The sequence below is a fragment of the Dendrobates tinctorius genome, unplaced genomic scaffold (assembly GCF_039654945.1).
Source record: "Dendrobates tinctorius isolate UK_male_01 unplaced genomic scaffold, ASM3965494v1 ptg000028l, whole genome shotgun sequence".
Lineage (NCBI taxonomy): Eukaryota > Metazoa > Chordata > Amphibia > Anura > Dendrobatidae > Dendrobates > Dendrobates tinctorius.
Window position 1 is genome coordinate 66,266,473 of NW_027361696.1, and position 24,609 is coordinate 66,291,081.

At 45.3% G+C, this 24,609-nt stretch overlaps 1 protein-coding gene across 1 annotated transcript in view; it reads left to right on the forward strand.

The window, feature by feature from the left end:
• FUZ (fuzzy planar cell polarity protein) overlaps positions 1-24,609 on the forward strand; it is a 142,833-nt gene that overhangs the window by 66,016 nt on the left and 52,208 nt on the right. The window contains exon 8 of the mRNA XM_073570885.1: positions 3,514-3,620. Within this exon, the coding sequence (XP_073426986.1) occupies positions 3,514-3,620 (107 nt within the window). The remainder of the gene's footprint in view (positions 1-3,513; positions 3,621-24,609) is intronic.

Consider the following 24,609-nt stretch of genomic DNA (forward strand, 5'->3'; position numbering starts at 1 on the left):
ATTCTCCAGGAAAAAAAAAGCCTGGCATGGATGTTATAAAATAGTCACTGCAGCCGCAGATGAATTCAATGAGAGGTGCAGTTTGTACAGTGGGGTCACTTTGGGGGTTTTCTGCTTTTCTGGCACCTTTGGGGCTCCGCAAATGTCGCCTGTAAACTTTTCTATAAAAATCTGTGCTCCAAAAGCCAAATAGCACTACTTCCTTCTCATCCCTGATGTGTGGCTTAACAGTAATTTCTGACAACATATAGGGCAGCACCACATTCGGGAGAAATTTCACAAGAAATAGTGGGGTCTAGTTTCCCCTTTTAACCCTTGCGTACCTGACAAATTTGCAGCAAATACAAAAGTTACATTTTTACCACTAAAATGTCATATTTCCACGTCTCAATGTTATAAAATTCTGTGAGGCACCTGTGTGTTCAAAATACTCATTAAACCCCTCGATGAGTTCCTTGAGAAGTCTAGTTTCCAAAATGGGGTCAATTGTGAGGGTGGTTCATAGCATTCACAATCTATCCCAGGCAAATAGCGCTCTTTCCTTTCCTAGCACTGCCATGTGCCCAAGTAAAAGTTTTTGACCACATATGGGATATAGTCGCATTCGGTACAAATTGAGAAACAAATTATGGGTACGTTTTCTCCTATCCTCAATTGTGAAAATTACAAATTTGGGGCTAAAACAACATTTTCGTGAAAAAAATGAAAATATTCAATATGACGACCCAATGTTATCAAATTCTGTGTAGTACCAGTGGGTTCAAAACGCTCACTATACCCCTGTACAAACTCCTTGAGGGGTGTAGTTTCCAAAATAGGGTCACTTGTGGGGTTTTTTCACTGTTTAGGCACATCAGGGGCTCTCCAAACACGACATGACTCCTGCAGATCATTCCATCAAAATCTGCTTTTCAAAACATCACTCTTTCCATTCCGAGCTCTGCTGTCCACCCAAACAGTGGTTTTCGTCTACATATCGGGTATCGGCGTACTCAGGAGAAATTACACAACAAATTTAATTAAAAAATGGGGCTAAAAGTACTTTTTTGTTGGTAAAATGTGTTTTTATTTTTTTTTTTAATTTTCACCACTCTACGTTATAAACTTCTGTTAAGTGCCTGGGGGTTCCAAGTGCTCATGACACATCTACGTAAGTTCCCTATGGGGGTCTAGTTTTGAAAATCGGGTCACTTGGGGGGTTGTTTCCACTGTTTAGGCACATCAAAGGCTCACCAAACAAGGCATGGTGTCCGCTCTCAACTCCAGACGTTTTAGCGTTTAAAAAGTCAAACGGTACTCCCTCCCTTCCAAGCCCTGCCGTGTGCCCAAATAGTAGTATTGCCCCACATATGGGGTATCTGCTTACTCAGTAGAAAATGTACAACAAATTCTGGGGTCCATTTTCTCCTGTTACCCTTGTGAAAATAAAAAAATTGAGGCTAAAAGTACATTTTTGTGGGTAAATTTTTTTTTTTTTTTTTTTTTTTACGGCTTTACGTTTTGAACTTCTGTGAAGCACCTGGTGGTTCAAAATGCTCACCACACATCTAGATACATTCCGTAAGGGGTCTAGTTTCCGAAATAGGGTCGATTGTGGTTTTTTTTTTCACTGTTTAGGCACATCAGGGCACTCCAAACGTGCCATGACGTCCGCGCTCAATTCTAGTCATTTTTGGTTTTAAAAAGTCAAACAGTGCTCCTTCCCTTCGAGCCCTGCTGTGCTCCCAAACAGTGGTTTGCCCCTACTTATGGGGTACCATCATACTCAGGAGAAATTGTTCCCTTTCCAAAACATTATTTTTATATATTGGAGATGGCAATTTAGATTGGCAACAGCTCTTTTTAACTTAATTTCTTGCTCTTTGTTTATGTGTTTACTTTTAATTTATTTCACACCTTGGGGTACAAGATGCCACCCATATAAACATAAAAGTCCTTAAAAGAGCTTTTATGTAATTATTTTCCTGCTTTTTATTTAGATATGTTTATTTTTGAATTATTCACACATTGTGCCCCCCTTTAAGGTCATAAATATCTTTGGGAAACATTTCAATATTGAAATATATGTTTTCTTTAAATTTGACTTTGCCTGTAACTGTGGCTGGTACATCAGCCCTACTTACAGTGGAATTGCATCCTTGAAATCAGGCTTTCTTGCTCTGTACTATTCTGATTTCAGATTAAATAGCAAAAACCTGTTGATAAATTCACTTTAAGTTTTGGGAAGAGAGAGGGATCTAGCAATTCCATGATTTTACTTCTCCCTTTATGAAGAAAGGTATACCGTATATACTCGGGTATAAGCCGACCCGAGTATAAGCCAACCCCCCTATTTTTGCCACAAAAAACTGGGAAAACTTATTGACTTGAGTATAAGCCTATGGTGGAAAATGCAGCAGCTACTGGTAAATGTAAAAAAATAAAAATAGATACCAATAAAAGTAAAATTAATTGAGACATCAGTGGGTTAAATGTTTTTGAATAACCATATTGAATCAGGAGCCCCACATAATGCTCCATACAGTTCATGATAGCCCCATAAGATGCTCCATAGAATAATATGCCCCATATGCTGCTCCATAAAGCCTATGGCCCCATAAGATGTTCCATAGAATAGGCCCCATATGCTTCCCCCATAAGATGCTCCATAGATTATGCCCCCATATGCTGCCCCCATAAGATGCTCCATAGATTATGCCCCCATATGCTGCCCCTATAAGATGCTCCATAGACTATGCCCCCATATGCTGCCCCTATAAGATGCTCCATAGATTATACCCCCATAAGCTGCCCCATAAGATGCTCCATAGATTATGCCCCCATGTGCTGCCGCTGCTGCACTTAAAAATAAAAAAAAATTACATACTCACCTCTCCGTCGCTGGGGCCAGGTGCCGTTGTCACTGCTGGCACCTGAGATATTCACCTGTCCCCCGGTCCATCACTGCTTGCTGCTGTCTGGCACGTCATCTGTCAGTGACGTTCAGACTGCAGGGGGCGCGGCTTGCACTAACCACGTCACCGCGCCCTCTGCTGTCTGAACGTCACTGACAGATGACGTGCCAGACAGCAGCAAGCAGCGATGGACCCCGGACAGGTGAGTATCGCTATACTTACCCGTCCTGGCACGGTCTCTGCAGCCCCCAGCTTCTCCGCCATCTCCCTTCCTGCCTTCAGCGGTCACGTGGTACCGCTCATTACACTCATGAATATGCGCATATTCATGAGTGTAATGAGCGGTACCATGTGACCGCTGGAGGAAGGAAGGGAGATCACGGAGAAGCTGGGGGCTGCAGAGACCGTGCCAGGACGGGTAAGTATGACCTGACACCCCCCCTCCAACCCCCTGGTGTATATGACTCGAATAAATATAAGCCGAGAGGGGGGACTTTCAGCCCAAAAAAATGGGCTGAAAATCTCGGCTTATATTCGAGTATATACGGTAACTGATGAATGGTGGTACTTTATATAACAATACGTCCATCGCCTAATTTTCTTCATTTATCTTGTTTAGCTGGTGGAAAGGTTTTGGAAATCAGTTGTGGATCCATTAAAAGCTTGCCTAAGAGTACAATTAAGGCCATTTCCAGCCTCCGTCACGCTTCATCGTGGAATTTTGGGGTAAGTACCATTTGGTAAAACATGATTTTCGTTTGTGCTCATCGGTTTGTTAATTATCCAAAATGGTAAAGAGTTATTGTGTCAATGATGAATTACTTTAAGGCCAGGCCACTATTCCCTGTTAATGACCAGGCATTTTCATTTATTTGTTTTTTCTATTTGTGGGTTTGCTCATTAAAAATCATTTTTGTACCCTTTTTCGCATTTTTAAATCATTTTTCTATTAATATAATTTACTTATTTTGTATCATGAGGAGAAAGTGTAAACTTTTTTTTTATTTTTATAGAAAAAGCAATACTTTTTGTGCCCCATTTTCTGTCAGTCATTTTTATTTTTCAGTTCTTGTATGTGAAGCTTCATATCTGATTTATGCTAAAGCTTGTATTTTTATTGTTTTATGAGTTTGTCTTTTTTATTTTAACAAACAAAAAAGTATAAATGCGGAACAAACTCATTTATAAATGCACTGCTCAAAAAATAAAGGGAACACTAAAATGCCACATCCTAGATATCACTAAATGAAATATTCCAGTTGCAAATCTTTATTCATTACATAGTGGAATGCGTTCAGAACAATAAAACATAAAAATGATCCATCTAAATCAAAATTAATATCATATGGAGGTCTGGATTTGGAATGATACTCAAAATCAAAGTGGAAAATCAAATTACAGGCTGATTCAACTTCAGTGGAAATGCCTCAAGGAAATGATGCTCAGTAGTGTGTGTGGCCTCCATGTTCCTGTATGACATCCCTACAATGCCTGGGCATTCTCCTGATGAGGCAGTGGATGTTCTTCTCAGGGATCTCCTCTCAGACCTGGATTAAAGCATCAATCAACTTCTGGACAGTCTGTGGTGCAACATAGCGTTGGTGAATGGAACTAGACATGATGTCCCATATGGGCTCGATTGGATTTAGGTCTGGGGAAAGGGCAGGCCAGTTCATAGCATCAATGTCTTCATCATGCAGGAACTGCTGACACACTTTAACCACATGAGGCCTAGCATTGTAATGAATCAGAAGGAACCCAGGGCCCATTGCACCTCCATACGGCTCACCATGGTTCTGAGTATTTCATCCTGGTACCTAATGGCAGTCAGGGTACCTCTGCTAGCACATAGAGGGCTGTGCGGCCCTCCAAAGAAATGCCTCCCCACACCATTGCTGACCCACTGCCAAACTGGTCATGCTGGAGGATGTAGCAGGCGGCAGAACGTTCTCCACGGTTTCTCCAGACAGTGTGAACCTGCTCTCATCCATGAAGATTACAGGGTGCCAATGTTGAATCTGCCAATCTTGATGTTCATTGGCAAATGCCAAACTCCCCTGCACGGTGTTGGGCTGTAAGCACAACACCCACTTGTGGACGTGGGGCCCTCATACCACCCTCATGGAGATTGTTTCTGACAGTTTGAACATGCAAATGGATCATAGTAGCCTGCTGGAGGTCATTTTTCAGGGCTATGGCACTGCTCCTACTGTTCCACCTTGCATAAAAGAGGAGGTAGCCAAAAATCATGAGAACAGAGAAATGGTCTTTGGTCACCCCCTACAGAACCACTTCTTTATAGGAGTTGTCTTGCTAATTGCCTATAATTTCTACTTGTTGTCTGTTCCATTTGCACAACAGCAGGAGAAATCGATTCACAATCAGTGTTGCTTCATAACTTCACAGGTTGATTTCATACAAGTGTGATTGACTTGGAGTTACATTGTGTTTCTTAAGTGTTCCTTTTATTTTTTTAAGCAGTGTATATACATATACACAAGAACAAAAAAATAGACATACGAGGCAAATAATTATTCCCAGAGAAAGTCTTAGCAAAACGCACGTCAGGTATGGTTTTGTTGGTTGTGCATACATACTCTAGTTCTATGTTCTATCCATCATGACTATTTTGTTATTTGATTTCTGGGTATTATTCCACATTGCATCTATACATATATACACTCACTGGCCACTTTATTAGGTACACCTGTCCAACTGTGTGTTAAGACTTAATTTCTAATCAGCCAATCACATGGCGGCAACTCAGTGCATTTAGGCATGTAGACATGGTCAAGACAATCTCCTGCAGTTCAAACCGAGCATCAGTATGGGGAAGAAAGGTGATTTGAGTGCCTTTGAACGTGGCATGATTGTTGGTGCCAGAAGGGCTGGTCTGAGTATTTCAGAAACTGCTGATCTACTGGGATTTTCACGCACAACCATCTCTAGGGTTTACAGAGAATGGTCCGAAAAAGAAAAAAAATCCAGTGAGCGGCAGTTCTGTGGCCGGAAATGCCTTGTTGATGCCAGAGGTCAGAGGAGAATGGGCATACTGGTTCGAGCTGATAGAAAGGCAACAGTGACTCAAATTGCCACCCGTTACAACCAAGGTAGGCAGAAGAGCATCTCTGAACGCACAGTGCGTCGAACTTTGAGGCAGATGGGCTACAGCAGCAGAAGACCACACTGGGTACCACTCCTCTCAGCTAAGAACAGGAAACTGAGGCTACAATTTGCACAAGCTCATCGAAATTGGACAGTAGAAGATTGGAAAAACGTTGCCTGGTCTGATGAGTCTCGATTTCTGCTGCGACATTCGGATGGTAGGGTCAGAATTTGGCGTAAACAACATGAAAGCATGGATCCATCCAGCCTTGTATCAACGGTTCAGGCTGGTGGTGGTGGTGTCATGGTGTGGGGAATTTTTTCTTGGCACTCTTTGGGCCCCTTGGTACCAATTGAGCATCGTTGCAACGCCACAGCCTACCTGAGTATTGTTGCTGACCATGTCCATCCCTTTATGACCACAATGTACCCAACATCTGATGGCTACTTTCAGCAGGATAATGCGCCATGTCATAAAGCTCGAATCATCTCAGATTGGTTTCTTGAACATGACAATGAGTTCACTGTACTCAAATGGCCTCCTCAGTCACCAGATCTCAATCCAATAGAGCATCTTTGGGATGTGGTGGAACGGGAGATTCGCATCAGGGATGTGCAGCCGACAAATCTGCGCCAACTGTGTGATGCCATCATGTCAATATGGTCCAAAATCTCTGAGGAATGCTTCCAGCACCTTGTTGAATCTCTGCCACGAAGAATTGAGGCAGTTCTGAAGGCAAAAGGGGGTCCAACCCGTTACTAGCATGGTGTACCTAATAAAGTGGCCAGTGAGTGTATAGCGAAAGAGAGATATAAACTTAATGCACATTGTAAAAACATTATAGATAGATAAATCTATATGTCATAAGGAATATTACTCAGAAATAAAAAGACTAAATAGATTTAACGAATAGAACATAGAACTATATATTCTCAGCCATCCGAAGCAAAACTGACATATTTCTGCTTTCCTCTGTAATGATGGCTGATAGTGCAGGATCCATTCCCAGTTCCAGACTGAGATAGACAATAAAGGTGATCTGGGTATTTAAAGACCCAGCAGCTCTCCTACAGCTAATCATGATTGTTGGGGGGAGTCTCAAGCTTTTGTACTCTTACCGATTGGATATTAATGGAATATTTTAAGGATATGCCATCAATCCATAACCAGTTAGAGGGGTCCATTTACCCTTTTTTTTTTTTTTCGTTAATGCAATTAAGAGCTGAAACATTTTTTCTCATTTGGCTATTCAAATAATTCTTGCATCTTTTTTTCATGATATTTGGTGCGTCAGTATTACATTTTTTCCTTTCTCTCTTCTGTCGATAGTGGTGGTAAATTAAAAGAAATGTGCCTGTTTTTCCCCCTTTTTTTTAACCCCTTAACAACCAGGGGTATTTTTGGTTTTGCATTTTCATTTTTCCCTCCCCTTCTTTCCAGAGCCATAACTTTTTTATTTTTCCGTCTATATGGCCATGTGAGGGCTTATTTTTTGCGGGATGAGTTGTACTTTTAAACAGGGCTGTGGAGTCGGAGTCGTGGAGTCGGAGTCGGAGTCGGTGCTCATTTTCGTGGAGTCGGAGTTATAAAATGGACCGACTCCGACTCCTAAAATATATAATAAATTGGGTACAGTAATTCAATGCAGGATGTGCTGAATATTTTTTAATAGGAGTTTGGGAAAGTTATGAAATATCCTATAAATGGCTGTTCTATTCCTGATCTAAGGCTACATTCACACACAGCGTTTTTCCTGTGTTTTTTGAGGATACGTTTTTCCGCTGCAAAAGCTGATCATCTTTTTAAAAAACCGCATCACCTGAAAGGTTTTTGAGCTCATAGATAATGTTTTCAATAGCAAAAGCAGATTAGAAATCTGCTCTATCTATCCATTTATCCATATCTGTCTATCCATATCGTATCTGTACCAAAAAGAATGAAAACCGGGTAGTACACCAATATATATTCTGTTCTATCTAAATATCTTGATTATTGGATCATAAAAATGATTAAATGTCTGAGGTTCACATTGTACTACAATAAATTTTTCACTTAAATATAAGCAATATGTGTGGGAGTCGGAGTCGTGGAGTCGGAGTTGGAGTCGGAGTCGGTGTAAGGGAAATTGAGGAGTCGGAGTCGCAGGTTTGGCTTACCGACTCCACAGCCCTGCTTTTAAATGACACCATTGGTTTTACCATGTACTCGAAAAGGGGAAAAAAAATTCCAAGTGTGGTGAAATTGCCAAAAAAGTGCAATCCCTCACTTGTTTTTTGCTTGGCTTTTTTTCTAGGTTCACTAGATGCTAAATCTGACCTGCCATTATGATTCTCCAGGTCATTACGAGTTCATACACACCAAACATGTCTATGTCCTCTTTTATCTAAGTGGTGAAAAAAAATTCCAAACTTTGCTAAAAAAAAAAATTTGTGCAATTTTCCGAGACCCGTAGCGTCTCCTTTTTTCATGACCTGGGGTCGGGTAAGGGCTTATTTTTTCCGTGCAGGGCTGACGTTTTTAATGATACCACTTTTGTGCAGATACGTTCTTTTGATCGCCCGTTATTGCATTTTAATGCAATGTCTTGGCGACCAAAAAGACGTAATTCTGGCGTTTTGAATTTTTTTCTCGCTACGCTGTTTAGCGATCGGGTTAATGCTTTTTTTTATTGATAGATCAGGCGACTCTGAACGCGGCGATACCTAATATGTGGGATTTTTTTTTACGGTTTTATTTTGATTGGGACGAAAGGGGGGTGATTTGAACTTTTAGGTTTTTTTAATTTTTTTTTTATTTTTAAACATTTTTTTTTTTTTTTTACTTTTGGCATGCGCAACCCAATCGGCTCTGCTACATATGGGCGATGAGCAGATCGCCCATATGTAGCAGATTTACTGCTGTGCTTTCAGTGCCGACCACCGGGTGGCGCTGAAAGCCATATGCCTGGAACAACCATAGAGGTCTCATAGAGACCTCTGGCTGTCCAGGCAACATGACGTCAACCCCTGATCACGTGACGGGGTCGGCGATGACATCATTTCCGGCCCAGCTTTGACAGCGGAATTTATCTAGTTAATAGGCGCGGGCGGACGGCGATTCCGCTCGCGCCTATTGCGGGCACATGTCAGCTGTTCATAACAGCTGACATGTCCCGGCTTTGATGCGGGTTCAGCGCCGGAGCCCTCATCAAAGCAGGGGAGATGTCTGATGACGGACTGTGTCCGTCATTGGACATTAAGGGGTTAATAACCACAAAGGATCACTGAAATGCATTTTAAATTTTGTTCCTTTCTATAACAAACATATTTTATATATACACTGGACATGTTTTTTTTTCCGACAATCGCTGTGCTAGTAACAGCGATTTGGATTGACAGCAGCTTTTATTTATTTTTCTACTTTTTTTATTTATTTATATTTTTATTTATTTTTTATGTCACACATTGTAAGGTCATAAAATAATCTTTGGGGAGGATTTCAGTATTTTTTTTTTTCTTACCTGATTTCCCCTGTTACTCAGACTGGCATGTTAGCCTCAGTTACAGGAGAAATTCACCTTCCTCCCGGCATAGCAGAGCTGACAATTAGCAAAAAAAAAACTTAAATCCACTTGTTCTAACACATATGAAGTTCATCATACTTTGCATCCAGGAGATAGTAGACCACCAGTTACCTTAATAGCACAGTACCTGCTTATTGGAACCCAGCTGTCCTTTAAGTCCAATTGCATGCACTACAGATTGATTCCGCCTGTACCTCTGTAAATTAAATACATTATAACCACTGTGGAATTTTTCTTCGATTATTCAAACGTTTTTTTCCTCAATCCTGCTTTTATTTGTAGAGACAGTTTACTACTGTATGATTGTGAAAATTCAATTGGAAAGTAAAAGGACTTTGGTCACCAGGTGGCCATAAAACAACTTTCATCCACCTAGAGCTCTTCAGGGAAGCCAAGAGGAGAGGAAATCGGAATTGGGAATGTTTCTTTAAAGGGGTTGTCCAGTTAAAACAAAAAAAAGGAAAAATTAAAAAAAGAAATAAAGAAAATAATAATTAAAAATTATACATTTATTTTTACTCAGGTTGGGTTAAATACATAAATAACTAAATAAAAAATACACACACATATGCCGTATTTGTCGAATTATAAGATGTACTTTTTTTCCCCCCAATTTTTTTTTGGGGTGGGAATGGGGGGGTGTCGCATGTGAATATACCTTACCGGCCGCGGGTTAGCGCAGTCCCTGGGTCGCTGCTGGATCAAGAAAGAGTGGAGCGTTGCTGCTGGCCACAGACTGTGATGAGGGGGTGTTCAGATGTGCAGCGTGCCGCTGCGGGATCTCAGCGCTGAGATCTCATCTCCCGAGATCTTGGTGCCAAGATGTCCGTCTGCATATGCGCCGCCCCAGCGGCTATTTTCCCGGAGTGCACTGCATAGGAAACCATGGAACTGCGGGGGACTCTAGCCTTTCACAAAATGTCGGCAGAGACCCCGCAGCATCGGACACCCGCAGTGGCGCGCCGCACATCCGAACACCCCCTCATCCCAGCCTGTGGCCTGCAGCAACGCTCCACTCTTGCCCCCTCCAGCAGCGACCCTGGGACCCCGTTTCACCGCAGCCACCACCTCTGGTAAGCAATAAGACGAATGGATTATAAGAGGCACTACCATTTTATTAAAAAAAAAGTTTTTTTCCTATTGTTCTCCTCAAAATTTGGGGAGCGTCTTATAATCCGCAAAATATGGTGTGTGTGTGTGTGTGTGTGTATATAAGAAATACTCTTCAATCCCTCGTTGCTTCAGTTTCACTCTTACGCCGATCACTTGCTGAGGTCGATCAGCGCTGCAGCTGTCTAGAAGCTGTCTCGGTTACTGCGACACGCGTTGGGTACTTGTCCCGTCTCCTTCCTCTGCCTTTCACTATCTTGCCCTCCGCCATGTACTGACTTTAGGTGATCCCCCGCTTTTCGTCATTGCATGGCTTTTGTCCAGCTTGGCTGGAGAATTATTTTAGCATCTTATCTGTATCTTCATGTGCACTATGAGCTTGTTTCGTGACTTGCTTGGCCGTAACTGCATCTATTATTGAGGTTTGTAGCCTATATTATATAGTGTGCTGCCTAGCTCATGGTATTATGTGACACTTGGTTTATATATAGTAAAGGGATTAGCAATTTCGTGTATTATATATCAATATATTTTTGCAAGTGTATATTGCTGCATATTGTTGCTACATTTAATTCATCAAGGGCAAATTCTTTCCCTTTTTCCAACTGTCACTCTGTGGTATAAATATGGCAATTAAGTGTGGGAGGGGGACACAGTTTGGTTTTAATCATGTTTTTACTTTTGTGTCTGTGGCAAGAGATCACCAATGCATTTAGAACTCTGCCCTAGTAAATGTTTAGGATTTATCTGAAAACTTTAAAAAGGTTTCCAGATAAATCCTAAACATTTACTAGGGCAGAGTTCTAAAAACTTTCATTATACAGCAAGTTTTGCTTAGTAAGTACAACAACTGTGGCAATTTTTAAGGGAAGCCACCATTTTCACAATCCATAATGCATTAACGTTGCAGACAATAACAGATGGCATCCGTGTGTCATCAGTGTGACACGTACCTGCGTCTAGGAAAAGCTTTACAGTAAGTGCTGTTCCCAGGCACCGGCTGCTGAATTTAACTTTTATCATCATCGCCTGGTATCCCTGCGATCAGCGAGACAAGGCGACGCTGATCACAGTAGTAGTCGGCATGCGCCGCCTGGGATTAGCGTTAACTATAACTCTCATTGTCGCCAATCTCCCTTAGATCAGAGAAACCAGGCAACGCTGATGACCATTGTAGTCCGCCCCGCCGTCTGTGTTTCGCGCATGATAAAATTTAAAAAAAAAAAATGCTGTGAACTCCCCTTATTTTTCCTAACCAGCTGAGCTAAAACAAATAGCTGAGGGCTGTTGTTATTATTTTGGGAAGGGGCCAATAGCCATAAAGGTTCCCAGCCTATTAATTTCAGCTCACAACTGTCTGCTTAGCCTTTACTGGTAAGTGAAAAGCGGGGAATCCAAAAGAAAAATGACATGGGGTTACCCCTTTGTTTTACTATTCAGCAAAGGCTAAACACAGTTGCAAGCTGATATTAATAGTCTGGGAAGGGGCCATGGATATAGGCCCCTTCCCAGACAAAGAACACCAGCCCTTGGCTGCCCCAGAAATGGCGCATCCATTAGATGCGCCAATTCTGGCACTTAGCCTTGGCACTTTCCACTTGCCCTGGTGTATTGGCAAGTGGGGTAATAGTTTTGGAGTTGATGTCAGCTGTTTTATGTCTAGCAGACACCCCCATTAGCCAAAACGAATAAAAATTCACACAGAGAAAAGTCCTTTTTAATTGTACAAGTCACTCCCCGATAATTACCGTCTTTTTTCCTTTTATTAACCGAAAAATGAAAAATCAAAGTAATCCTCACTTTTCTGCCTTTAAAAGGAACCTGTCACCACAAATAACGCTGTTAACTTGCAAATATGCAATGCAGAGCCAGTGTCAGTAAGGGTCGGGGGCGCGGTTACAGCAGATGCTCTGTGTACTCAGAGGAGTAACCAAACTGTGCCACCCCCGCCTTCATGACTGAAAGCCGAATGCTGGTGGGGAGAATAAAGTTCATTTTTCTTCCCGCAGCATTCGGCTGTGTGCAGGCACCGGACACCATAATAATGCTGTTAGTCTGCAGATTATCCCTATATCTGCAGGTTAACAGCATTATTTTCCCTTCACCCATGACAGCACACCTGAGAGAGGGATCCGCCCCTCCAGGACAGGAGCCTACTGAGATATTAGGGGCGGCACCTCTCCGCTGTTTCAGTTGGGTTCCTCTCCTGGAAGGAATCCCACTGTCAGACGGTGCCTGTCATGGGCGAAGGAAAGTATCTTACCTGTAGCGCCGGCCGTCGGGTGCTGAAGGCACAGTCCCCGGGACCTCCGGGGCTCCAGGTTCGTGTGGGCGCAGGTGGGATCCCCGGTGGCTACTGGAAGCCCCCACCACGCCTCCCTCCCCTCGCGCGGGCCCGCATCTCAATCTCCGAGGCGTCTGACAGGGGAGGGACGCGGGCGCCTTCCGGCTGCTGACGTCGGCGGCGCAGAGGATTATGGGCGTACCGGCTGATGTCAGCACTAGGCGACGGTGACATGGCGCCGGGTGCAACGCCGGCCGGCTTTCTGAAGCGGTCGGCCGGCAGTCGCAGCGGGGAGGGGAGCCAGCTTAACGGAGGCACTCACCAGGACAGAGGCATATTTAAATGAGGAGCAGCGGCGGGGCAGACGGTGAAAGTATGGAGTTAGAGCAGGAGAGGTCCTTGTCTCTGCCGCCCTCACAGCTCTCCGGCCGCAAACATGGAAGCCACTCAAGCAGCAGCCGCCCCAGCCGCAGGTCGGGAGAATAACCTCGAGATCCAGAGAGCCAGCTCACGTGCTCCGACGCAGCCTCCTAGTCCGGTACCCTTGATTACGGGTGGTGAGTGATCTTCGTGCATGCTAGCATTTATGTTAATAGGGTTTCTCTGTGTATGTTTGACCCCATAGGAAAGGCCCAAAAAAGCAGGAAGCAAGAAGAATAATAGGGACTGTGCTATATGTGAAACAGCCTTAGCGAAAGACTGGCAGAAAGACCTCTGCGCCAGTTGTATTCAGCGAACTATGGCGGAAGAAGCACCTAGTTTCGCGGCTAATCTGATATCGGCCCTTAGATCGGAAATGGAGGATTCAATTAAGACCCTATTGAAAAAAAGGAGGAAAGGTAGGAAGAATCCCCCTAGCTCTCCCTCAGATTCCTCTTCGGCCTCGTCTCAATCACAACAGTCGTCCTCCTCAGACTCCTCAGACAGCGACACAGGGGGTAAGCCATGTTTTCCGGTGGAAGACACAGATGCTCTCCTAAAGGCCATTAGAAAAACGATGGGCCTACAGGAAGAGAAAATGACAAAAACCCTAGAAGACGTTATGTTTGGGGGGGCTCCAAGAGATAAAAAAACGGACCTTTCCCGTGAACGAAAAGATCCAGGCGCTTATTGAGAGAGAGTGGAGGAAACCCGAAAAATCAGGGGCTCTTCCCTCCACCTCTAAGAGGCGATACCCCTTTGAGCACAAAGATGCCCAAATATGGGACAAGGTCCCAAAAATTGACGCAGCAGTATCCAGGTCTTCTAAGAAATCGGCCCTGCCCCTGGAAGATTCAGGGGTTCTTAGGGACCCGCTAGACAAGAAAGCGGACTCATATCTGAGGCATGCATGGGAAGCGACAGCGGGAGGATTAAAGCCAGTAGCAGGCACCTGCACGGCACGCTCCCTGATGGTCTGGCTGCAGCAGTTGGAAGAAAGGCTAGCATCAAGGGTTCCAAGAGAGAAGATTTTGGCGGATATGTATCTCTTGCATGGGGCAGCAGCTTTTTTAGCAGACACCTCGGCGGATTCCATGAGGTTGTCGGCTAGGGCGGCAGGATTATCAAATGCTGCTAGACGAGCACTTTGGCTTAAAGGCTGTCCAGGAGACCTGCAGTCTAAAGCTAAACTGTGCTCCCTCCCCTGTGATGGTCGGTTCTTATTCGGGAAGAACCTAGATAATATCCTGGAAAAGGCAAGCGACAGGAAAAAAGGCTTCCCTAGGTTCCCGACAGAGCAGAGTAGACAGCCCTTTCGGAGGGGCAGAAGATTCAATAGGGGACGTCCTCCGGCCGACAGAAGGAGATGGGAGGACAAAAGAAAAAAAGAGTCGGGATTTATGTTCGGTTGGGGTACCTCCACCTCAAAAAAATCATCACAATGACGCCAGTATTCCAGTAGGGGGGAGATTGGCACTCTTTTCCCAGGCCTGGGAAAAGATCTCCTCCAATACCTGGATCCTAAGCGTCTTAAGAGAAGGCCTGAAAATCCCCTTTGTTCACCAGCCGAAAGCCGTGTTCGTGGTTACCCCTATCAGAAAAGCGGCCGAAGAACAGTTGGTCTTGGAAGCAGAGATCCTGAACCTAATAGACAAACAGGTTCTTTACGAGGTCCCAGACGCACAGAAAGGAAAAGGCTTCTATTCACCACTTTTTTTGATAAAGAAACCGGACCAATTGTTCCGGACAATTATAAACCTCAGAGGACTCAATCGGTGGATGGGGAATCAGACCTTCAAAATGGAGTCAGTGACTACGGCCATAAAGCTACTACATCAAGATTGCTTTATGGCTGTAGTCGATCTGAAGGATGCATATTATCATATCCCTATCCATCCAGATAACCAAAAATACTTGAGGGTAGCGCCTTATATCCAAGGCGTACTGAGGCATTTCCAATTCAGGGCCCTTCCGTTTGGCATATCCATAGCCCCGAGAATTTTCACCAAGGTCATAGCGGAAGTAACAGCCTTCCTTCGAATTCACGATACAGTCATAATACCCTACCTGGATGATTTTCTCATAGTGAGCAACTCAGAGAACCAATGTACTGCGCAGTTAAGCCAGGTGAACGACACCCTTCAAGAATTAGGGTGGATGATACATTTCAAGAAGTCAAAACTACAACCCTTAAAGCAACAGACCTTCCTAGGATTTATCCTGGACTCAGAACAGCAGGCGTGGCTGCTCCCGGAGGCCAAAATAGAGAAGGTACGGAACATGGCTTTGTCTGCCTGAAACCAACCTCAGATGACATTGAGGAAAGCGATGTCTCTACTAGGCACCCTGACGTCCTGTATTCCGGCGGTCAGATGGGCTCAATTTCACAGCCGTCAACTCCAGTGGGAGATACTAGCAGCACAAAGATCACTAAAAGGGTGTTTAGAAGGAGGTCTGGAGCTTTCATTAGAGACCAGAGACTCGCTCAACTGTTGGCTGGACAGTACAAACTTGACCGCAGGAATTCCTTGGGACAAACAGGTGACAGATGTGATTCTAACAGATGCAAGCTCCTTGGGGTGGGGGGCACACCTAAGGGGTCGTGTGGGCCAGGGGTCCTGGACACCTCAAGAAAGGAGGGCATCCTCCAATCTTGGAGAATTGTGGGCAGTGAACAAAGCCCTAATCCACTTTTTTCCCCTACTCGGGCCGCAATGTCCGCATCATGTCGGACAACAAAGTAACGGTGGCATGCATCAACCACCAAGGGGGGACAAGATCACACTCCCTAATGAAAGCAGCAGACGACATCCTGGGCAATGCGGAGCAACACTTACACTCCTTAACAGCTTTACACATAAAAGGGGCAGAAAACATGGAGGCCGATTTCCTGAGCCGCAATACTCTGAGGCAAGGAGAATAGGTTCTAAATCGGTCCGTTTTTCAAAAAATAACGCAGCTTTGGGGGGAACCAGTAATAGACCTCTTTGCCAACAAGCACAACAGGCAAACACAAAAGTTTTGCTCTCTAAACCCGAGGGAAAACCCATGGGCAGTGGACTCTTTGCACATTCAGTGGGACTTCAAGCTGGCCTATGCGTTCCCCCCCAGTCGCTCTGATTCCAACAGTGGTCAAGAAGATCAGGAGCGATCAAGCCAGAGTAATTCTGATAGCCCCATTTTGGCCAAAAAGGCCCTGGTTTGCTCTACTGCGGAAAATGTCCCTCTCCGATTCATGGGTTCTGCCTGAAATCCCGGACCTTCTAGCTCAGGGCCCGATATTCCACGCACAAGTCAAAGGATTCCATCTGACGGCGTGGAATTTGAAAGGTCGCTTTTAATGGATACAGGGTTCTCTCCCGGGTTGGTGACCACCCTGCTTAAAAGTAGGAAACCGGTAACGACTATTATCTACGGCAGAACATGGAATAAATTCCTACAGTTCTTAGGTAAGCCGTTAGAACAAGAACCCCCGATTAGTGCCATCTTGGAGTTTTTATAAGCAGGATTACACCTGGGGTTAGCGGTAAATACGCTTAAGGTTCAGGTATCTGCATTAGGAGCGCTCTACAACTGTAACTTGGCAGAGAATAGATGGATAGGCAGATTCATCAAATCCTGTCATAGGGCTAAGCCTATTCCAATACCCAGGATAGCTCCCTAGGATTTAAACCTAGTACTAGAGTCCCTTACAAAGGAACCATATGAGCCATTACATCAGCTCCCCATAAAATTTCTGACCCTAAAAACAATCATTTTAGTGGCCCTTACATCAGCCCGTAGAATAAGCGACCTGCAGGCTCTCTCAGTGAATCCACCCTACACACAAGTTTTTCGGGACAGGGTGGTGCTAAGAACAGACCCCGCTTATCTGCCTAAGGTAGCGTCAGATTTCCATCGGGGTCAAGAGATTATCCTCCCTTCCTTCTGCGATAATCCAAAGAATCCAGGGGAAGAAAAGTTCCATAATTTGGACGTTAAGAGAGCCCTGCTAGAATACATATGTCACTAGCCAATGGAGGAGGTCCCAGTCTCTATTCGTAGCTTTTCAGGGTGCCAGGAAAGTGTATGGGGTTTCAAAAGGGACTATTGCTAGATGGATTAGGGAGGCCATTAGTGTAGCCTACTCAGCTAGTGGTATCCCGATTCCTGACGGCATTAAGGCTCACTCCACCAGAGCCGTGGCAACCTCCTGGGATGAAAAAGCAGAGGTATCAATTGAACAGATTTGTAAGTCCGCTACCTGGGCCTCACCTTCCACCTTCTTTAAGCACTATAGATTAAATCTATCCTCCTCTGCTGACTTAACCTTTAGTAGACGGGTGCTGCAAGCGGTGGTCCCTCCCTAAGGTGTTTCGAAGTCTCCAAAAGTCTCTCAGGTGTGCTGTCATGGGTGAAGGGAAAACCACCATGGTTACTTACCGGTAGCTGGTTTTTCCGGAACAAATGACAGCATCCGTATATTTCCCCCCCCTTTTCACCGTATGGGTGTGCACGTTTAGTAGGGTGCTTTTGTGTGATGTGGTGTTGGATTAACATGTACTAACCGGGAAGTCCTCTCAATGCTCTGTAACCCAACTGAAGCGGGGGAGATGTGCTGCCCCTTATATCTCAGTAGGTTCCTGTCCTGGCAGGGTGGATCCCTCTCTCAGGTGTGCTGTCATGGGTTCCGGAAAAACCGGCTACCGGTAAGTAACCATGGTGGTTTCTGGTGACAGTTTCCCTTTAATTCATAATGTGAGGTCCTGCACCGATCCCCAACTCTGCTATAACCCTATGTTGTGGCGAGTTGTGACATCAGTAATGTGACTGCTCAGCATGCCAGCCAGAACACCTTGAGCTTAGCGTGAGAATGCAGCTGCAGTGACGAGCGGTGACGTAATTAAGGTTACCGCTGTTCACAAGCAGCGGTTCTCACAGTTAGCTCTGTGTGAGCCGGCCTGTGAACTGCTTTAACCTTACTGACATCACTGCTCGATGATGAGTTGGATACCACACCCAGCACCACGGAACAGCGCTAAATGTACTACTATTTCCCGGACGATGGTAGAAGTCACACTGATGGTGAACATGGATGTTACACATAGATGGCACCGTTACTGTTTTTTCCTGTAGCGGTAATATCAGTATGTGTGAAGGGGGCCTCAGGGTGAGTAAAGCATAGATTTTTGTACTTTTTTTTAATAAAACAAACTGCAGGTGAGGGACTGATATTTTCTGAAACTGAAAAACTCCGGAAAATGCAGACCCATAGACAACCTGCGTGACACCATACAAAGTATGTGCTTAGCAGTGATTGCTTTTAGTTTAAAAAAAAAAAAAAGTTGCGCTAAGTTTCCAGATGATTTTTTTCTTTCTTTTATTCATTGGCACAGCTTCATTCCTCCAGTGATTTCCCTCCTACAAGTTAATGCACCATCATCCTCATCTTCAGTTTAAGTGAGCTGCCCTCACAAATTACTTGAATGCCTTCCCCACGCTCTCCTTTCTGATCTGCCTTTTTCAACTACTTAACCTCCCTGCTTCTATCTGTAACACTGATTGAGGGGAGGGAGAGCAGAGAAATCCATCTGTGCCAGAAGAGATTAGACCAGATAATAGTCTATAAAAAGAAAGCACACCTTTCTACCATTTTTGATGCTGTAGGATGCTTCAGTTTGCAAACTGGACAGTAAAATCTGATGCAAATCTATCAGAATTCTGCTCCTGTCATTGATGGATTTCTTTTTTCCCTCCCTTCTTTCAATGTTACAGATAGAAGCAGTGAGGCTGAATAGTTGTTCAAGGCAAATCATAAAGGAGAGGGGGGGGAACATTCAAGTAATTAGAGAGGGTAGCTCACTTAAGCTGGCACAAACTTTTAATGTCCAGTAGGAAAGCAATCACTCCAGGAGTGAAGCTATTCCAAGGCACGATCGATAGTAAAAGCACCTTGGAGACACAAACCTCACATCCAGCACGTATTACTGTCAGCGACACATCCTCAAGAGAAAAATCTGATGTTAGAAGCATTTAAAAACTGCATATTCTAGGGTCTGAAAATGAATGAAAGAAAGAAAATACACTGCATTTCTGTAATATTGCACTATATTATAAGGCTGCGGATTCTCCCGCAGATTTTTCCGCACAAAAACCGCAGCTCTTGGCAGAAAACGCATGTGCGGTTTTGCCTGCAGATTTGTATGCGTTTTTGTAAGCTAAATAAAGATATATTATTTAACAAAAAAAAAGATTTGTGATGTCATTTCTGTCCAACCTCCTTATTTACATTGGTCCAACTCACAATCCATTACACACACGGATGGATGGATGGATGGATGGATATGTAAATTAAAAAAAATGGCAAGGGCTCCCGCGCAATTTTCTGCTCCAGAGGGGGGGGGGAAGCCGACGGCTGGGGGCCAATATTTGTATCCTGGGAAGGGGGTAATACCCATGGCCCCTTCCCAGGCTATGAATATCAGCCCGCAGCTGTCTGCATAGCCTTTACTGGCTATTAAAATAGGGGGACCCCCCAAAAAAATGACGTGGGTCCCCCCTATATTTTATAGCCAGAAAGGCTACGTATACAGCTGCGGGCTGATATTCATAGCCTAGGAAGGGGTCATGGATATTGGCGCCCCCCTGGCTACAAATACCAGCCCGCAGCTGCCCGAGAAATGGCGCATCTATAAGATATGCCAATTCTGGAACTTAGCCCCTCTGTTCCCACTCCCGTGTAGCGGTGGGATATGGAATAATAGGGGGTTACTGTCACCTTGCTATTGGAAGGTGATGGGGCAGCACGGTGGCTCAGTGGTTAGCGCTGCAGCCTTGCAGCGCTGGGGTCCTGGGTTCGAATCCCACCAAGGACAACATCTGCAAGGAGTTTGTATGTTCTCCCCGTGTTTGCGTGGGTTTCCTCCGGGCACTCCGGTTTCCTCCCACACTCCAAAGACATACTGATAGGGAATTCAGATTGTGAGCCCCATCGGGGACAGTGATGAAATGTGTGCAAACTGTAAAGCGCTGCGGAATATGTTAGCGCTATATAAAAATAAAGATTATTATTATTATTATTAAGCCCGGTTAATAATGGAGAGATGTCAATAAGACACCGATCCATTATTAATCTTATGATAATAATAATAATAATAAATTTTATTTCTATAGCGCCGACACATTCCGCAGCACTTTACATTTCAGAGGGGACTTGTACGGACAATAGACATTACAGCATAACAATAATCACATAGATCATAACAGATACCAAGAGGAATGAGGGGCCTGCTCACAAGTTTACAATCTATGAGGAAAAAAAGGGAGACACGAAAGGTGTGTGGTAACAGTTGCCCTGATTGTATGGATCAGCCATAATGTTAAGTGTGTAACAGTACAGACGCAAAGAACTAATGGATGCATAAAGCATGTGGGAACATGATGTGGGGAACCTGGTTATGGTAAAAACTTTTGGCTGTGCCATATAGGGATAGATTAGGTTAATGTGTTGAGGCGGTAGGCCAGTCTGAATAAATGAGTTTTCAGGGCACGCTTAAAATTGTGGGGACTGGGGACTAATCGTATTGACCTGGGAAGTGCATTCCAAAGAATTGGCGCAGCACGTGTATAGTCTTGGAGACGGGAGTGGGAGGTTCTGATTATTGAGGATGCTAACCTCAGGTCATCAGCAGAACGGAGGGCTCGGGTAGGATGGTATACTGAAACAAGGGAGGAGATGTAGGGTGGTGCTGAGCCATGAAGAGCTTTGTGGGTGAGAGTAATAAGGTTGTACTGGATTCTGGAGTGGATGTGTAGCCAGTGTATTGACTGTCACAAGGTAGAGGCATCAGTGTAACGATTGGCGAGGAATATGATCTTAGCAGCAGCATTCAAGACAGATTGGAGGGGGGAGAGTTTGGTAAGAGGGAGACCAATTAGAAGAGAGTTACAATAGTTGAGACGAGAATGAATAAGAGAAACAGTAAGAGTTTTTGTGGAGTCAAAAGTAAGAAAAGGTCGAATTCTAGAAATGTTTTTGAGGTGCAGATAACAAGAGGGAGCCAGTGATCGTATGTGGGGGACAAAGGAAAGCTCGGAGTCAAGCATGACCCCAAGACAGTGGGCATGCTGCTAGGGAGTAAAAGTGGAACCACACACGGAAATGGCAATGTTGGGTATAGGTACATTAGTAGCTGGAGGAAACTCAAGGAGTATTAGGGGCGGCACCTCTCCGCTGTTTCAGTTGGGTTCCTCTCCTGGAAGGAATCCCACTGTCAGACGGTGCCTGTCATGGGCGAAGGAAAGTATCTTACCTGTAGCGCCGGCCGTCGGGTGCTGAAGGCACAGTCCCAGGGACCTCCGGGGCTCCGGGTTCGTGTGGGTGCAGGTGGGATCCCCGGTGGCTACTGGAAGCCCCCACCACGCCTCCCTCCCCTCGCGCGGGCCCGCATCTCAATCTCCGAGGCGTCTGACAGGGGAGGGACGTGGGCGCCTTCCGGCTGCTGACGTCGGCGGCGCAGAGGATTGTGGGCATGCCGGCTGATGTCAGCACTAGGCGACGGTGACATGGCGCCGGGTGCAACGCCGGCCGGCTTTCTGAAGCGGTCGGCCGGCAGTCGCAGCGGGGAGGGGAGCCAGCTTAACGGAGGCACTCACCAGGACAAAGGCATATTTAAATGAGGAGCAGCGGCAGGGCAGACGGTGAAAGTATGGAGTTAGAGCAGGAGAGGTCCTTGTCTCTGCCGCCCTCACAGCCCTCCGGCCGCAAACATGGAAGCCACTCAAGCAGCAGCCGCCCCAGCCGCAGGTCGGGAGAATAACCTCGAGATCCAGAGAGCACAGCTCACGTGCTCCGACGCAGCCTCCTAGTCCGGTACCCTTGATTACGGGTGGTGAGTGATCTTCGTGCATGCTAGCATTTATGTTAATAGGGTTTCTCTGTGTATGTTTGACCCCATAGGAAAGGCCCAAAAAAGCAGGAAGCAAGAAGAATAATAGGGACTGTGCTATATGTGAAACAGCCTTAGCGAAAGACTGGCAGAAAGACCTCTGCGCCAGTTGTATTCAGCGAACTATGGCGGAAGAAGCACCTAGTTTCGCGGCTAATCTGATATCGGCCCTTAGATCGGAAATGGAGGATTCAATTAAGACCCTATTGAAAAAAAGGAGGAAAGGTAGGAAGAATCCCCCTAGCTCTCCCTCAGATTCCTCTTCGGCCTCGTCTCAATCACAACAGTCGTCCTCCTCAGACTCCTCAGACAGCGACACAGGGGGTAAGCCATGTTTTCCGGTGGAAGACACAGATGCTCTCCTAAAGGCCATTAGAAAAACGATGGGCCTACAGGAAGAGAAAATGCCAAAAACCCTAGAAGACGTTATGTTTGGGGGGGCTCCAAGAGATAAAAAAACGGACCTTTCCAGTGAACGAAAAGATCCAGGCGCTTATTGAGAGAGAGTGGAGGAAACCCGAAAAATCAGGGGCTCTTCCCTCCACCTCTAAGAGGCGATACCCCTTTGAGCACAAAGATGCCCAAATATGGGACAAGGTCCCAAAAATTGACGCAGCAGTATCCAGGTCTTCTAAGAAATCGGCCCTGCCCCTGGAAGATTCAGGGGTTCTTAGGGACCCGCTAGACAAGAAAGCGGACTCATATCTGAGGCATGCATGGGAAGCGACAGCGGGAGGATTAAAGCCAGTAGCAGGCACCTGCACGGCACGCTCCCTGATGGTCTGGCTGCAGCAGTTGGAAGAAAGGCTAGCATCAAGGGTTCCAAGAGAGAAGATTTTGGCGGATATGTATCTCTTGCATGGGGCAGCAGCTTTTTTAGCAGACACCTCGGCGGATTCCATGAGGTTGTCGGCTAGGGCGGCAGGATTATCAAATGCTGCTAGACGAGCACTTTGGCTTAAAGGCTGTCCAGGAGACCTGCAGTCTAAAGCTAAACTGTGCTCCCTCCCCTGTGATGGTCGGTTCTTATTCGGGAAGAACCTAGATAATATCCTGGAAAAGGCAAGCGACAGGAAAAAAGGCTTCCCTAGGTTCCCGACAGAGCAGAGTAGACAGCCCTTTCGGAGGGGCAGAAGATTCAATAGGGGACGTCCTCCGGCCGACAGAAGGAGATGGGAGGACAAAAGAAAAAAAGAGTCGGGATTTATGTTCGGTTGGGGTACCTCCACCTCAAAAAAATCATCACAATGACGCCAGTATTCCAGTAGGGGGGAGATTGGCACTCTTTTCCCAGGCCTGGGAAAAAATCTCCTCCAATACCTGGATCCTAAGCGTCTTAAGAGAAGGCCTGAAAATCCCCTTTGTTCACCAGCCGAAAGCCGTGTTCGTGGTTACCCCTATCAGAAAAGCGGCCGAAGAACAGTTGGTCTTGGAAGCAGAGATCCTGAACCTAATAGACAAACAGGTTCTTTACGAGGTCCCAGATGCACAGAAAGGAAAAGGCTTCTATTCACCACTTTTTTTGATAAAGAAACCGGACCAATTGTTCCGGACAATTATAAACCTCAGAGGACTCAATCGGTGGATGGGGAATCAGACCTTCAAAATGGAGTCAGTGACTATGGCCATAAAGCTACTACATCAAGATTGCTTTATGGCTGTAGTCGATCTGAAGGATGCATATTATCATATCCCTATCCATCCAGATTACCAAAAATACTTGAGGGTAGCGCCTTATATCCAAGGCGTACTGAGGCATTTCCAATTCAGGGCCCTTCCGTTTGGCATATCCATAGCCCCGAGAATTTTCACCAAGGTCATAGCGGAAGTAACAGCCTTCCTTCGAATTCACGATACAGTCATAATACCCTACCTGGATGATTTTCTCATAGTGAGCAACTCAGAGAACCAATGTACTGCGCAGTTAAGCCAGGTGAACGACACCCTTCAAGAATTAGGGTGGATGATACATTTCAAGAAGTCAAAACTACAACCCTTAAAGCAACAGACCTTCCTAGGATTTATCCTGGACTCAGAACAGCAGGCGTGGCTGCTCCCGGAGGCCAAAATAGAGAAGGTACGGAACATGGCTTTGTCTGCCCGAAACCAACCTCAGATGACATTGAGGAAAGCGATGTCTCTACTAGGCACCCTGACGTCCTGTATTCCGGCGGTCAGATGGGCTCAATTTCACAGCCATCAACTCCAGTGGGAGATACTAGCAGCACAAAGATCACTAAAAGGGTGTTTAGAAGGAGGTCTGGAGCTTTCATTAGAGACCAGAGACTCGCTCAACTGTTGGCTGG